Source organism: Dicentrarchus labrax, unplaced genomic scaffold (assembly GCF_905237075.1).
Source record: "Dicentrarchus labrax unplaced genomic scaffold, dlabrax2021, whole genome shotgun sequence".
NCBI lineage: Eukaryota > Metazoa > Chordata > Actinopteri > Moronidae > Dicentrarchus > Dicentrarchus labrax.
In genome coordinates this window covers 21,425,387-21,441,128 of record NW_026136723.1, presented here as the reverse complement: position 1 = coordinate 21,441,128, position 15,742 = coordinate 21,425,387, and the positions used below count along the sequence as shown (strand labels likewise).

At 38.5% G+C, this 15,742-nt stretch overlaps 1 protein-coding gene across 1 annotated transcript in view; it reads left to right on the top strand.

The window, feature by feature from the left end:
- Nucleotides 1-15,742, top strand: part of angpt1 (angiopoietin 1) — a 52,906-nt gene that overhangs the window by 12,357 nt on the left and 24,807 nt on the right. The window contains exons 2-4 of the mRNA XM_051390585.1: nt 9,403-9,558; nt 10,097-10,218; nt 11,434-11,666. Coding sequence (XP_051246545.1) covers nt 9,403-9,558; nt 10,097-10,218; nt 11,434-11,666 — 511 coding nt within the window. The remainder of the gene's footprint in view (nt 1-9,402; nt 9,559-10,096; nt 10,219-11,433; nt 11,667-15,742) is intronic.

Sequence of the window (15,742 nt, the reverse complement as noted above, 5' to 3'; positions counted from 1 at the left end):
TGCATTAATGTATCGCCATACTTAAAAGCGCCTCATGCTGCCTCTGCTATGATCTATGGGCCGGTGCGTGTTAGCCACTAGCAACGGCAACAATGGGGGAGTACAAAATGACTCGTAAGTAACATTATCTGGACCCGATGAGATAGCGTCAGTCTTTGGTGATAGAAGCGAAGCAAAGCCGAGATTGCAAGACCGAACAGGGGAGAGCAAAGCACGGGGAGATAGAGAGATATAAAGAGCGGCAGAAAGAGAAAGTGAGAAAAACTGTAATGCTGTGTGGTGATTGTAACCCTGGACGACTACAGCGATGGTTTATAAACTCTGCAGTTCTCACTTAATGGGATGTTAGGATGAAAGATAAACACGAATGTGACGTTGAAGGAAACAACCCCTGCCATTAAATGCCCATTCATTTTGATTAGAACTGACACCCAGCTTGATAGATAGTAGTGCTGGCACACAAACCGGAACACTGAAACCATATTTTCCTTGAAGTTTTGCCCAACTAGGAGGTTTTAACATACAACAGTGTGCGTACTAATGTTTCTGTCATGGCTGAACTTAAAGCAACACATGTCCTTCTGCATCTATTCCTACAGCTTTTTGGCAGAGGGATCCCCTGCTGGGATGTTTAGAGGGTACAACTGGAATGCTATCTCAAATATTTGAATTTAAACGCCTTCTCCGTGGGATGGTGGGTTTGTGGTATCCCTGTGTGTTTGAGTAAGAGGGGCAGACTGACATGGCCAGACACAGTCCTAGAGACATTCCTACCAGGATGTGTCCCTGAGGGAAGATTCTCATGTCGAACTTGCGTCACAGTAACTACAGTGCCCCTCTGCTGGTTTAAGGCCTCTGGATGAATGAGCAGGTCCAAGTTTGTTTGGTTGTTTGGTTGTTTGGTTTTCGTTACGCATTCCCACGTCTTGGGTGAATGCAAGTACTTCCTCTCCCATACGGAAAGATACGCGTAATTAATTGGAGTAATTTTTGGACTCATTTTGACATTAGAGAGCTAATTTTTGAACATATACATTTATGCTTACGTTGTACTTTACTGTATTTGTTTTCATTTAACATGGAAAGAAACCAGATAATGTTGTGATTTGCTTATAAGACAAACACAAGAGAAATATAGAACTTTGTACAGTGCTTGAGTTTGTCTTAGACGGAGTCAAATGGGTCCCTTAGTACTTTTCTAGGTGGTTAGTGCTCCATCCAAGGGGGGCAATAAGCAGTGTGGTAAAAGCCACATCCATTGAGTGCTACAAACTAATAATAATAATAATAATAATAATAATAATAATAATAACCAAGAACTGATACTAGACATATTAATGTTAGACAATTTTGTTTTTTGTTACAATAATGACTTTTATGGAGGCTAATTCTAATGCTAATTCTCCTGGCTCATAAATTAAGATAATTGAACTTCTATGCAGCTACAGCATACAGGGGTGGAAAACATGCACAGGTTCCTAACGCAAGATGGTTTATTGACATACAGAATCACTCTGTTGGTCTTTGTGAACAGCACAAAGAAATAATCCTGTCTACATGTTAAATATCAAAATAATACAGAGTGGCATTTCACTCCCTAAAATACATCTTTGGGAGTTGCTACAGGCACTGGAGTTGTGACACATTTAGCAGATAACAGCCAAAAGTTTCATTTTGTAGTTTGGCTAAGTCACAGAATATGTGTTGACAGCTGAAAATTAAAGATAAGTTTCCTGCGAACAGCATTGATTCTGACCTTGACTTTATTGGGGACAATTGGGCTCAGGGAGGTTGGAAATTTGCTTTACAGGGATTATTTTTGGCGTTCTCAACAATAATCCCTGTACATCTACTATATATTTTCCTTCTTCATAGCATTCTTTTTTCAAACCATGATATATATATATATATATATATATATATATATATATATACATATTTAAACCATTACCACCAGCAAGGACTCAGCCTTTGTACATGTGTTTTTCTACAGAGATTTAAAAGAATTCTCCACATACATGGAATCAATGACTTGATTATCTGTTGCCACTGGAGTCTGGTCAGAAAATAATCAAAATTATTTCTGTCTAGACCAACTCTGAAAATTCATTTTCGGGATGAATTTTGATCATAAAAACAAGCAGCCACCGTACCAATATCAATACAAGAAAAGCAAACATTTCTGTTGGATGTGCTCACACTCGCTCCAGACTGCTAAAGAACTAAGAAAGAGCAAAACATTGTGTCCATCTCTCATTTTTGATGCTAAGAGGAAGATAATCATTTTCATAACATAATGTCAAAACTTGATTTGTATACCTCAATTGACTTTTGAGATGAACTGGCTTTTATCTTGCTATTAGATAAAAGGAATAAAACAAGACCTTTTCTGATTCATCTTGCTCTGAGGCTCATAGTTAATCACTGAAGAGTTGTCAGAGTTCTAGGTTTAAAAAGTTCGAGGTTCTGAAGTTAGGAGCTACATTCAGTTATTTATGCTAGTGATTGAAATGTATGTTTGAGAGAAATGACAATAACAGTAAAAGCAAATTTGCCCTATTCATGTTTTGAAATATGTAATTTATTTTCCCAAAGGAAACTAAAAACAGAAACAGTACATCCAGTCTCTTTCATTTCTCAGGGCTTTTATATTTCTGGATATTTGACCTCATCCTCATTTTAAATCTCAAATTTGACTTAACCAGAGCCACATTTCTGTCAATTTGTGTTTCAAAATCATGATTTAGTACCGCATTCTTCACATTTTACTCAGACTTTCTTGAAACCATGCCTTGTTATTTCATTGTGGTTTTCTATCATTGTACTTGAAGTAAATTAGCCGTTTACGAAGCTCATTAGTCATTAGAAAAATTCAACACATCAAAATTTAACATCACTTTTTCCACTGCAATTTGTGGTTTATTTAAATCCTTCACACGGAATAATGATTAACATGGCTGTACAGGACGCACATATTTGACTAAATCAATATGGAAAATCAATTTGGCTTCAAACATTTACCCTCAGGTTAGAAGTTCTGATTTGTTTTTCCATAGAAACAACGAACAAATCAACCAAACTTGAAAACACGACTATTGGCTCAATATTCTCACTTTCTGTCTGCCCTGTTGACAAACCATTGTGACAGAAACCCTTTGAAGGGTAGAAAATGGTGTGCCTCTGAACCTGCCAAGGGTTTTTTGGGCACCTTCATATGATTTACTCAGTGATTTATACAGAAGAACGTTTGGTTTGTTTTCAGGTTGTGTACACAGGGCTCATTATGTCTTTGGAAATGCACAACCGAAACGCAGTTGACATCAACATAATAGGATTTTGACAGAAAGACAAAGGGGAAGAAAAGAAGAAAGAAAAATCCAATGGAAGAGTAAAAAAGAGTCTTAGTGTGGTGGGCGCTGGCAGTAAGTGGTTTGTTTTTCAGATGGCAGTCTTGCTGGCTGAGGGAAGACTTGGGATCAACAGTGTTCGGACATAGTAGCAGAGATGAGGCAGGGCTTGGACCACCCACCTCACTGCAGACCCCTGTTTCTGTGATATTTGACCATTCACTAAGTTAAGCATGCCTTACTGTGGTAAATGCTTTTCAGCTTTACATATGCTGTCTATGATGACAATGGGAAATTTATTAGTTGAATTTTGTTTATTTTTTTATTTCAGAAAAGAGGTAGATGGAGGATGGCTTGTCAGTTCATGAAAAGAAAACAAATTTTTATCGGCTGTAGCTACCTCACTAATTAAACTAATGTTAGCCCCGTGAGTTAGTTGAAAACACTGTCTTTGATGTTTCCAGCTCCTTATTCTGGATATTTCATATTATATTCAATGCTTAACAATAACATTACAGAACAACTGATAAATTGTACAATGAACCCAAACAGTCGACCCAAATGTAATAACTGCAGGAGGTTTCTGTAAAATCAGCAATTTTGATCAATTTTGAACAGATTATTTCGCCAGAGATGTATTTTTTGGAACTTTTAATACAATTCTCTGTCTGTATTATTGTTTTTTTAAACAAAAGTACACTGTTAATAGGCTTCTTTTGGAAAAGAAATTTGTTTTCTTCTCTCTGACACTGACATTGACTTTTTTAATGTAGGACGAGACTGTTTGTGTTTTGTATTCAGGTCTTCAAAGTTTAGATCTTAGATAATAATTTAAACTTTAAAAATAATTTCTTAATTTAGTTTTCTTAAGGAATTAACAAAATTATTTTTTAAGTTTTCTTACAGCCCTTAAAATCAAGAAGGCTTTGGTAAGCCCTAGTTGGGGTCCAGATCCCCAGGTTGGGAACCACCACTTAGGCAAGGGATGTCTGTTTTTTTAATATTTACATCTGCCTATTGACTACTCTCTCCCTCTATTGACATTCTATGAGAGGAAAAAAATGTGGCAGTAATTGACTATACGCCTGGATGTTGGCCACCGGGGCGAAGGTCAAAGAGGTCAACTGTGAGTTCAGCCTGAGTTGTTACTCACCTAATCTTGACAGAGTTTAAGACACAGAGACTTAAAACTGTTTCAAGGTGGATTTAAAAACAAACAAGCCAATGACTGAGTAAGACAGCTTTCTAAAATACGTACAGAGTTTGCCCATATCTGTATTACACAATGCTGGAGAGTGACAGGGCAGTGAGTCAGGGTAGCACCTCCTAAAGCCCCACTAGAGTGAAATATGGCCCAGATTTAAAAGAGGGGTTTCAAATTCACCCTTCATTGTCAGTTTCAGATAAGAAGGCGTAAGCGTATTTGCTGGTGCTGGTTCCAAGGTGGCTTGTTATACACCAGAAGGTGCTGATTTTTGGGGTAGGTGGCGGTGGGCAACAACCCCCATGATCTAGTCCATTAAAGTGGTCTGAAATGGATCCTGAGCGTAAGGGATGCATCCCAGAAGCCTGACCGCCCCAGTATCACCATCACCCCCAGCTAGAGATAAGCAGAGATGTGACAGAGCTCTAGCAGTAAGTGTTTTATACAGTCCAGGCCCACCATTTTCTGACTCTCACAGTGTCTCTCAGCACCACCACTGCTGCTGTTTAGAAAAAGATCAAGACCCCCCCTTGGAAAGGCTAAATGGGAAATGTCAGAAAAGTGGTAAACATTTGCAGTAATCTGTTACAGTGATAGCAGGGAGTATCATCTTGAGGGATTATCCTGTTCTTGGCTCTAAAGCGATGGCAATTTAGCAGCTTTGCCATGATAATGTACAGAAGTATGTTTGTTGGGGATCTCTGCTGATGGATTCTGTGGCTTTTTGCCTGTGATGCTTTCCATGAAAATAAGCACACGCAGCGTGGTTCATTCAGTAACCTAAACATTTGTCCCTCTGCATGATGAACAGTCACAGTCGCACTTAAAATCTGCATCCTGCTTTGTGTTGTACAGCTTGTCATTTATGTTCTAGACAGCCTAAAGCAGCTTGTTTAGTGATTAACAGCCAATTGTACCTCATAAACAGTTTAAACGGACCAGTCTGTACATGCAGTACACTGCATTGCGAGGGTGCAGTTAAGGTACTAATGGTAGCATCATTAGGCAGTTCACATGAAGTCAGACTTGCAAAACACACCACCTTAAAACCTTTATGCCTCGGTGTAAAGTAGCACTTAGGGAAACATAAACTTGTGTTTATGTGACTCTCACTTAGCAAACAGTGATTTTGTGAAACCAGAGGCTAAATTTAGCAGTGTCTAAAAACAGAGCCTGGTATTAATGCACCCTCTGGAATGTCTCTAAAAAGCAAATTTATTTTTATTTTGATGAAAGGTGAGTTTTATATAAATTCCTTTCTCTTTTTGAAGTGTGAAATGTTCACACTGAGATGGAAATTGACAAAGGTTTCCAGCTAGAAGTTTTTAGGTGAGACAAACCTTCGAAAGAAGAAAAAACTTGTTCTTTCGCAACCAAATGAAAAGCTAAATTTAGAAGTAATAAAACACACTATTCCTCTCTTCAATACACTCAACTGTAGCCTTATTTAGTCTGGTATGAGCAGTGGCCTATAGTGGCTAATGTTAGTAAACCTAAATCTAGGTAAATGACTTTATGACTCTTCTTCACTTGTGCCACTGTTGTAGGCTTGTAGCTTCCCATCATAATTTTTCACTTGTGGCCACAGTGACTGCTGTTTAGCAATAGTTACATAGATGCAGTTTAAAGATTATGTGATCACTTTAAGTCTGAAACCTTGTTTTGTGTTAACTACATACTTAGATATACTTACTGTACAGTTAAAGGTGACCCCCAGTTTTTTTTTTTTATAGTTTACCCTTACATTTGGAAAGCTCCACGTAGATGTTTACCAAACCATAAAGCTTTTAAGCCAAGTATACTGGTCTGAATCCTGGTTCTGATCTAATTCTTATTTGAGAAACACAAAATTACCACTTGGTCCTGTCATCTCATTGGCATTTTGACTCTATCTCTTGGTGAAAATACAAAGCAAATGTGTTGAAATAAATTGGTTCCAATTTCAGGTCAACTTAAAATAGAAGAAATCAGTCACTGGCATAAGAACCTCATGTCTTAGCAGAAAATAAAGTACCACAACCTTTGCATTCTTATTATGCACTCATATTTATTTCACCATTCCAATCTCATTCCCAAACGACTCAAATTTGCATTTCATTTCTGGCAATGAAAAAGAGTATTTGCTGACAATAGTTAAAATTGGATGTCGCTGACTGGAAAAGCACAGCGTTTAACTGGAGTCGAGGTTAGAAACCATTCAAATAACCTAACACCCACGTAGATCTATTTTACGGCTTCCCGAGTAGTGATTTTACATGATTGGCTGTGTTTGTGTAATCTTGTTCCTCCTTGGTACTTTCCATTTATGACCCCCACTAGATCTGCCATGAATCAGCTACATTCCCTAAGAGACAAACCATGAAGGGATCACTGGGCTTAAGTTTCCGTCAGCTATCTATCTGCCCCTTCAATGCCTTTTCTTTCAAGGTGACTTACACTGTGCAAAGCCTATCGCCGTCCTCTAAAGGTGGGCACAGTAATCTCAGCGGATGAGTAAACAGCAGTGAAAAGCTTGTGTTGTAAGATGTACAAAGCAGTGAGATTTAGATTGAATTTTCAGTCTAAAAGGATGTAAAAAACAATCTACACCATCCACAGTTCAGAGATTTTACATTTCTAGATTCACTGAAAACTATTTCCAAACACAGTCATATTCTATGGTTCATTATCAGGCAGAGTAATCCATCATTACTTGAGCTTTGTGGATTCCAAACTCACTATTTTCTTTCCAATTCCTCAGGCCAGACCATTGGAGGCTATGTGGAAAGTGACACTTATATCAGCCTTATGTAGTTCACAGTTGGGGGAAGCTGTATTATGCCTGAAATCCATCCCAAAAAAATGTTACATTTCACTTTAATATCATTGCCAAGAAAGGATATTACATTGAAAAGCTAATTCGACTTGGCAGACCTGTGCAAATGGCTGAGAAACTGGTGGTTTCTGTTGAAGAGCAAGACTGTTTCATTATCTATCAGCCTGGGATTGATTGAAGTGTTGCAATTCATTTATTCTTTATAAAAGCAGGAAAATTGATATTCTTTTTCTGCAACTAGAAAAATCTGCAGTATAAATATTAACAAGACTTTATTGTGCCAACAGATACATATAGATAAATCTTTCTGTTAATTTTAGAAACCTTATGGTCGCCCACATGGGTCCAAAACCTATATATGCCCCTTCTTCTGCTGTGGCATTTTGTCAATCTATTAAATCACTGATCTAATCATTAGATCAATATTAAATTGGACGCACTCCAACAAACAGTTGTCAGGTCAAGACCATAACGGAAAGCCCTGAAAAACTGGAGATCTTACCAACCCTTTACTGACTTTAAAAATTCACCCCGAAGTATTGCAAGCATAAATGGCAAGCTAGTCTTATGGCTAGTGGGAATTACTTTGTCTGATTTGTAGTATCTGCTCAGGCTTGCAGCCTTCCGTATGTGAGTCAATAAAATGTGTTAATGTCTGTTTGACTGGACTGTCAGTGAGGGTAAATCACCGGGAATCAGAACATGCTAATGGCAGCATTACCTACTGAGGGATGGAAAGATGAATTGAGATATATGCTGTCACCAGCTGCTTTCTGTAGAGGTATCTTATAACTCACAGCAAAGGATTTCCCCCCACAGACTAGTTTCTCAGTATATGAGCAGTTTAATTCGGCCTACAGCTACAGTACAGGGTGGGAACTGTTGCTAAGGACACTGATTTGTCTTGGCTGATATGTCCCTGAAAAATGGCTGTTACAGACCATTGGTGAGCCAAACCAAAACTCACAACATCTTTTAAAGATCAAGTGAATGAGAATTTCCCCACTGGCCGATTATTGAATCATCTCAGTGTGTGTTCAGACTGAGAGTAACTGAATGAACAACTGGACACTTAAAATCCAATTAAGTCAGATTTAATGAGTTAATCTAATATACAATGATCCAAAAGACTGTACAAATAAGACACAAGGAAACAAAGTACAAGAAAATAAGTAAGACTTAGTAGGGTTAGCTAAACCTACCTGTCTGAGTCAGTAAAGGAAAGGAGGAAAAACTAAAGTAACCTTTAATTGGGAAGAAAGAACATAAAATAAAGAATCAAAGCACAGTGCACAGAGGGTCCATATAGTTAATCCATAAGAAAAATCTTATCCCACATGCATTTCTATCTCCCTCTTGTTATTTGTTTGCATTTGGAGATGAGGATGAAAGAGTTTTTTCCAGTCAAGCTTCAGTGAATATCTGTTCATCTCTGCCTATTCCCAAGCTAACCACCTACATCTGGCTGTGCCTGTTTTGGCTAAACCAATTTTTCACTTGAGCGCCCCTCAAATGATGGAAAAAATAAGTTGCATGTCTTCACATCTACATACATCATTTATTTCTTAGAGTTGAAAGCTGCCTGATGTCAGCTGTAAAAAATGTTTTCTTTTTACCATTTTTCTGTACTGTGATCACAGGCAAAGAGCTGAACATCAGTTAATTTAGTTCCAGATTTACCAGGCCAGTGGGACCAGTTATATCAGCAGCTTATGTGCATCACATCCTAATATGGCATTTAAGTTTCAATGTCTTGACATCAATCTAAAGGCAAACTGAGCAACTGTGTTTCAAATGATTCATGATATATTGTTTTTCAAAAGACTTCTACATTCATACATGAAAAGAGCAAATGTACAAGTATACCGTAGAATGTGCTGTTTTCTGTATGTTTTTGATTAAACATGCAATATGCCGACTGGGAAACACAGTAATATCACTCAGTGACAACTACACTATCTGGCGATTCTGTACATTTGTAAATCCCTTTTTCCTTGTGAATCTAATCTGTTTCTGCCACCTTGTTTTTGGTGCAGATTGAGAACTACATCAAAGAGAGCATGAAGACGGAGATGGCTCAACTGCAACAGAGCGCTGTCCACAACCACACAGCAGCCATGTTGGAAATGGGCACCAATCTTCTTTCTCAGACGGCTGAACAGACACGCAAGCTAACTGACGTTGAGACACAGGTAACACCTAAAATACACATAAAAAACTTAGATGTGTCCCAGTCAATTCTCTCTCTACGTCTTTCTCATGCATATATCCACTAACACACAAAGGTTACAGAGATCTGGCCAAAGACAATACTGATGCTATTAAATGCCTGTCCCTTCTTTGAGTTCTTTGGCTCAGCTTCATTTGAGTGTTTATATGTAGAAGTTTGAGGAGGAGGTGATGGAAAGTTGTGATGTTAGTGGTGGGCAATTTTTGCCAAAACACTAAAAAAGATAACTGTTTGCAGAGTAAAAAAAATAATAATCATAGCACAGATGTATATCTCCTAAGTATTGCCATGTGTTGGGTGAACACTTGACAAAATAAAAACAATGCTGATTGTTTATATGTGCCTCAAATGTGCAGTGTATTAAATACAGCCTTGTGTTTTTGGTCTCTTCAGGGTTTAGTGTACATGTGCATGATATCAGCTTACTAGTAAAGAGGCATAATATTATCTTTATTATTTTTTTAATTCTGTATGTCTATGTATTTTTTTTATCATGGCAGGTTCTGAATCAGACATCCAGGCTCGAGATCCAGCTGCTGGAAAATTCCCTATCCACTAACAAGTTGGAGAAAGACTTAATGGTCCAGACCAATGAGATCAGCAAGCTGCATGACAAGAACAGGTAAACAGACAAGACTTCAAGCAAACAACATAAAACACACCGGATACCAACCATACTGCGGAAAATTGGACAACGATAGACTGAAGGAAATAAAGATGTTCCACTGTGCAAAAAACAGTTTTCACTCTAAGTATTGCTGTTCTCTGTGGGATTGCGTAAACAAAATCAAAAGCTTGCTACCAGCTCTCATTGACCATTTTCCAAAGCAATATTCAATTGTATATACAACAGCATAATAGGAAGCTCACATTGTCTGTGATGTCCAGTAAATCAGTCTGAAATGCATGAGGCTATGCTTTCCAGGTTGGACCACTGAGCATTTGTTACAAAATCAGGCAATTAAAATGTGGCTTTTGGATACATTTTCATGTCTCCAAATCTTGTTCTTTATAGTGATTGGTCCTGTGGGATTGTCTCCGATGATGTAGTGTTTAAAAGGGTTTGGTCTACATGTCTCATTGCAGTATCCATAGAGACTCCATGCAATCACTTTGAAATAAAATGTACATGCATAGTCTCTGGTGATTCTGACTTTTAAGTTATTGTTGAGGCTTACGGAGATAGATTTCTGGGGGCAATTTCCCTAAGCTTCAGCAATTTTGACATTATTCCATCTTGTACGTGTCGTCTTTTATTTTTCCTTTACTAAATCTATAATCGAGGGAAACATGATTAGTTAATGAATTTGATGTCAGCTTATATCATCTTTCAGGCATTGGATTTCACAGTGGTAATGTTTATATACTGAAAGGGCTTATTCATTTACCACAGATGAGTCTGCAGTGTGCGAGATGAAGCTATGTGGAGAACACATAGCAACCAAACTAGAGACGTCATTATTTGTATTTCTGTCTAATGGGAACTTCTTGTATTTGTGTTCCCATATTGCTCACTGGGAAATAGTAGTGAGGGGAGCATATTACCATATTTGTGGTCCTTCATTGGCCATAACAAATCATTTTTATTAATTTAGATTTAACCTGACCCCTATTCATGATGCCTTCATAAAAAAAAAAAATGAAAAAGATACACATTACATAACCGATAAATTGTTGGTAACATCATAACAACAATTTCAAAACAATATTCAATCCATTTAAATCTTTGAAAACAAAACTCATTCCAGTGGATTTGGATGCCCCGAAGGATGATAATAATTAACAACTTCTCCATCTTCCATAACAAACTTTTCTTGACCTTTTTCCTTGTCCTTAGCCTCCTCGAGCAGAAGATGTTAGAAATGGAGATGCGACACCGTGAAGAGCTGGAGACGCTGAAGCAGGAGAAGGGAAGTCTCCAGGCCCTGGTGGGGAGCCAGAGCGGGGTTATCAGGGAGCTAGAATCCCAGCTGAGCCGGGCCACAGGGAACAGCACGGCCCTGCAGAGACAGCAGCAGGAGATGATGGATACCGTCCATAACCTGCTCAACCTCTGCTCCAAAGATGGCGGTAAGCTCACTGGAATCAAAGTCTTACATACTCAGAGGTTTGGACCTGTTTCAATAAGTGTAAATATGGTCTTACACAATAGCCATCACGTAATAGTACGTTCTGGCAGTATAATGCTGAGGACGGAAAAGAAAGTCACAACCTATTAGAAGTGTAAGCAAATGTTAAAGCAAGTCTGGTCGCCTAAGAAACCCGGTGAGAATTGATTGAGCCCAGCAGCTCAAAGCTGGACCAATCAGTAAAATACCAGGAACAGTTTAGATGATGACAACAACAAACAGGGCTACGTTTGGAAGTTGAACAAAGTGCCAAGTAATCTCGAACACAAGGATACAGAGCATGATTTACCAACAGCAAGGCCCTAGGTGTTGGTATTCATTAAGGTGTAATTTGTGTAAAATGGTAGCGTTGGTCAGTCTGACTGTGTGTCTGTTGGTCCAACAGCTATTGGATGGATTGCCATGAAATTATGTACAGAAATCCATGGTGCTCAGAGGATGAATCCTCCTGACTTGTCCTCCACTTTACGACCAAATCCCATCAGCATCAGCTGTACTTTGTAAAGCTGTGTAAAGTGCTAATTAGGAAATGCTAGCATGCTAACAGACTTTGAAGGTAAACATTTACTTGCTACAAATTAGTCAAAGTACAACCTCACAGAGCCACTAGCATGGCTGCAGACATTTAGTCTTGATTCACTTTGAAACCCTGAAACTAAATCAAGAACATCCACTGGCCTGGTCCAACCAGGCAAAGACAGATTTATGTTTACGTTTCAGTGAAGAAGAAACACTTGTCAGTCATCTGTTGGTTGGTTATAGACCCGTCCAAATGTTGTCCAGCTCCACTAGTGATGACCCTAACCAAAGAAAATGCCTACTGACCCTTGCCAAACCACAATCTGCAAAAGAAAGTTTGTGGATTGGCTGTGCAACACTTGAACTGTGAGGCAGCACTCAACTTGTTTTGGATTACTTACTTCCTCTGGTCAGATCTCACAGCTACAACATTTTATTATCCACATGAAATTATGATGACACCAGTTCTATAAACCATACCCCATACTGAGAGACACAGGGATGTACTGGCTATTAAATTCTGCATCAGTGAGAGCAGCATGAAGAAAGAAACATGGTTCTTATTGTAACTCGGTGTGCTCCTGTTAAAGAGCCTTGGTGCCTCTCATAAACCAGCATGGTGCTCTTTTTTATCGCTTTTCACGCTTTAACTTTAGAAAATCTGTGCATAGTGCTTCACTGAAACGTCAAACATGACTCTAGTTATGAAGTAATAGGCTTATGTTATTCCCCCGAGTCTCTCCCTTCTGTTAATATGAGACCAGGGTTTTCCCTTTTGGCCCTGTGTTTGACCCAGCAGCAATGCAACCTTTCTTGTACGGTCAAACGCAGTGAACTCATTTACCCCTTTCTCGTCCATTTAAACACCAAACCCACTTAATTGTAACATTGGCCTTAAATCCCATTGGTTACAGGAGATTTGACATGAATGTCTGTGTCAGGGGATTGGTTGCAACCTCATTTCCATTTGTGGATTTCCTGCGGAGACGCCTCGAGACCTCACAGTGCTTCCTTGAGGTTTCCCATCAGGCAGGAAACAACAAGGGTATAAAGGGATGTAGGAGTGGATAACTACTTCACATGATTAACACATGCTTTGTATTTATCGTGCTGTTCCCTTTTGTAATTTTAATGTTCCATGCAACAAAGGTCACAGGCCGCCTCTGCTCGCTCTCCATCTGTTTAGTCTGTATTTGTATATGTTACATTTAATTACTAGAGGTCTTCTGAGACCATTTTGGCCTGACTGGTCAATATGTATCATATACATTTTTCATGTTGAGATTCAAGTGTGTCCTGATGCAATAGTTTTGGCTCTATATTTTACTGCCTTTGTAATCTGCCAAGTTTAACTAAATTATCTGTATATTATACTTTTCTGGTCTTTATTTAGTCTGCTATTTTCAGTGTCAGTAGGGTCAAACGAGCAGGGTACCCCAGCCCGTTCCCCTGTCTGTGATTGGTGGCTGCCTTAATGAGAGGTGATAGAAATGGAACGTGCCCGCTGCTGCTCTGTGGTTGGTCCTTTCCTCTTCCATGGTGGCGTTGAAGGTTGAGGCGAGCGTGCGGGTCAGAGGTCAGCCCCTCTCTTCACCCCAGCCCAAATAAGTCAAACTATAATAGCTCCTGCGGGAAGCCCCGTCCAAAGGAGGTGAAGGAGTAGGTAGATCTCACTGATAATCTGACGCACTGCCCCTGTTCTTCAACCGCATTTAAAACACAGAAGCAGCAGAGCTCATGTTCAGGGGAGGGCTTTTGTTTGTTTGAGAAACGGATTAGTGTTTTCATTTGAGGAAAGGGTTAGCATTTCATGCCATGGAATGGCGTCTGCTTGCATTAGGCCCTGTTTTGAAAACTGAGCATTTCTCAAGCATTCACTCAAATCAACTTTGGGGAAGATGACAGATATTTAGAAAAGGGAGTTTTAAAGCTATATCTGTACACTTTTCCTATTTGTCCATGTATTGCTTTTACTAAAATTAAGGTTTCCAGTTTGTTTTCAACCAATGCAGCACACTAGCTGAGGGTTAAGGAGATATTTTTGATGTGGCCAGATGCAGCAGTGGAGCTCTTGTTTAGGTTGTAATCATTATCCAAACCTCATTAGGGTGCAATGAGCCACACACTGTTATTAACAGTAATTGATCTCAGCTTTGGAACACTCTGTAAAAAATTCTGGCTGCTAAATATGATTTTGTTTTACAGTGTTCTATTATCCCACTATATGAATGACATACATCACTTTTACAGCTGCTTACTCAGAGTCGAAGAGAGTGGAATTATTTTAAAGTTGCATGCAAAGCATAAAAAAAATGGCATTTGCAGGTTATAATGCCCCAACACGACAGTATGGTAAACCGCTTCATTAGACATCACTTCACGATCCAGACTAAAGTTTTAAGTGCTGCACATAATTATTTTTATGCTTCACTGACAAGCAGAATGAGTTGACACCTATTGTTGCAAAGACCCTGTAAAGCGTGCAGTTATTACGAGTCACCTCGTTGACCTTCCTAAAAGTATGGGTACCTCTTGCCTTTATTCTATACTAGACTATTATATTATATGTAGCTTTTGCACACATGTTAAATGGAGCAATTATGTTTTAGAGCCTTTTAACAAGGCAAGAGTTGGTCATTTAATTATTTGCATTCACCTGGCCTTTGCAAAATATGCATATATTATAATTAACTTTGTCAGTTATGTTTTAAAAGAAGCATCACAAGATTACATCCATGTTCAACATTCTTTTACAGCACAGACATCATGGGATGGACGTTGGGATGTATGGTTGGGTGTACAAAGCACAGGACTTAAGGTTTGATCAGGTTTAGACTACTACAACATTCGGTTAAGTGTACAGGAAGATTGTGGTTTTGGCTGAATATTGAAAAATCAATGCACTCCTTCTCATGCACTTCAACATAGTGTTGACTTCAATATTGACCCAAGATCTTTCACTAAACTTAATCAAGTTTATTCAGTAAGCAGTAAATATAACCCAAAAAAATGTTAAATTATGAATAAGTTGCAAGGAGCAGTTACTTTTTGGAAAACACTTAAAATACTATTACAAGTGAGGGTTTTACAAATTTACTTTTACATATAAATTCATTAATATGTTGATTAAAAAAACACAATCCAGGGGGCATATGAATCACATATAATGTATTTACTAATGCAAAGTAGTTGTATATGTTGTAATTCTTAGGAGAGTGTAGCATTAAAACTGAGAAAATGTGAGCAATTAATGTCTGCTCTTTACTTAGCAGTATATTAAAGGAGGTAGGATTTATTTTATTAAACAAATATGACTTCATTCTCATGAATCTTGGGACACATTACATGGGGATTTTCACACAGACAACTACAACTACAAAATGTACTGTCGGAATGAACTGGTATTATTTTATAGTGCTTTGCATCTTTCATATATGAATACACCAGAGACATTCATTGGATCTTGTATGGAATCACTTAAACTCTCGACGGCATTTA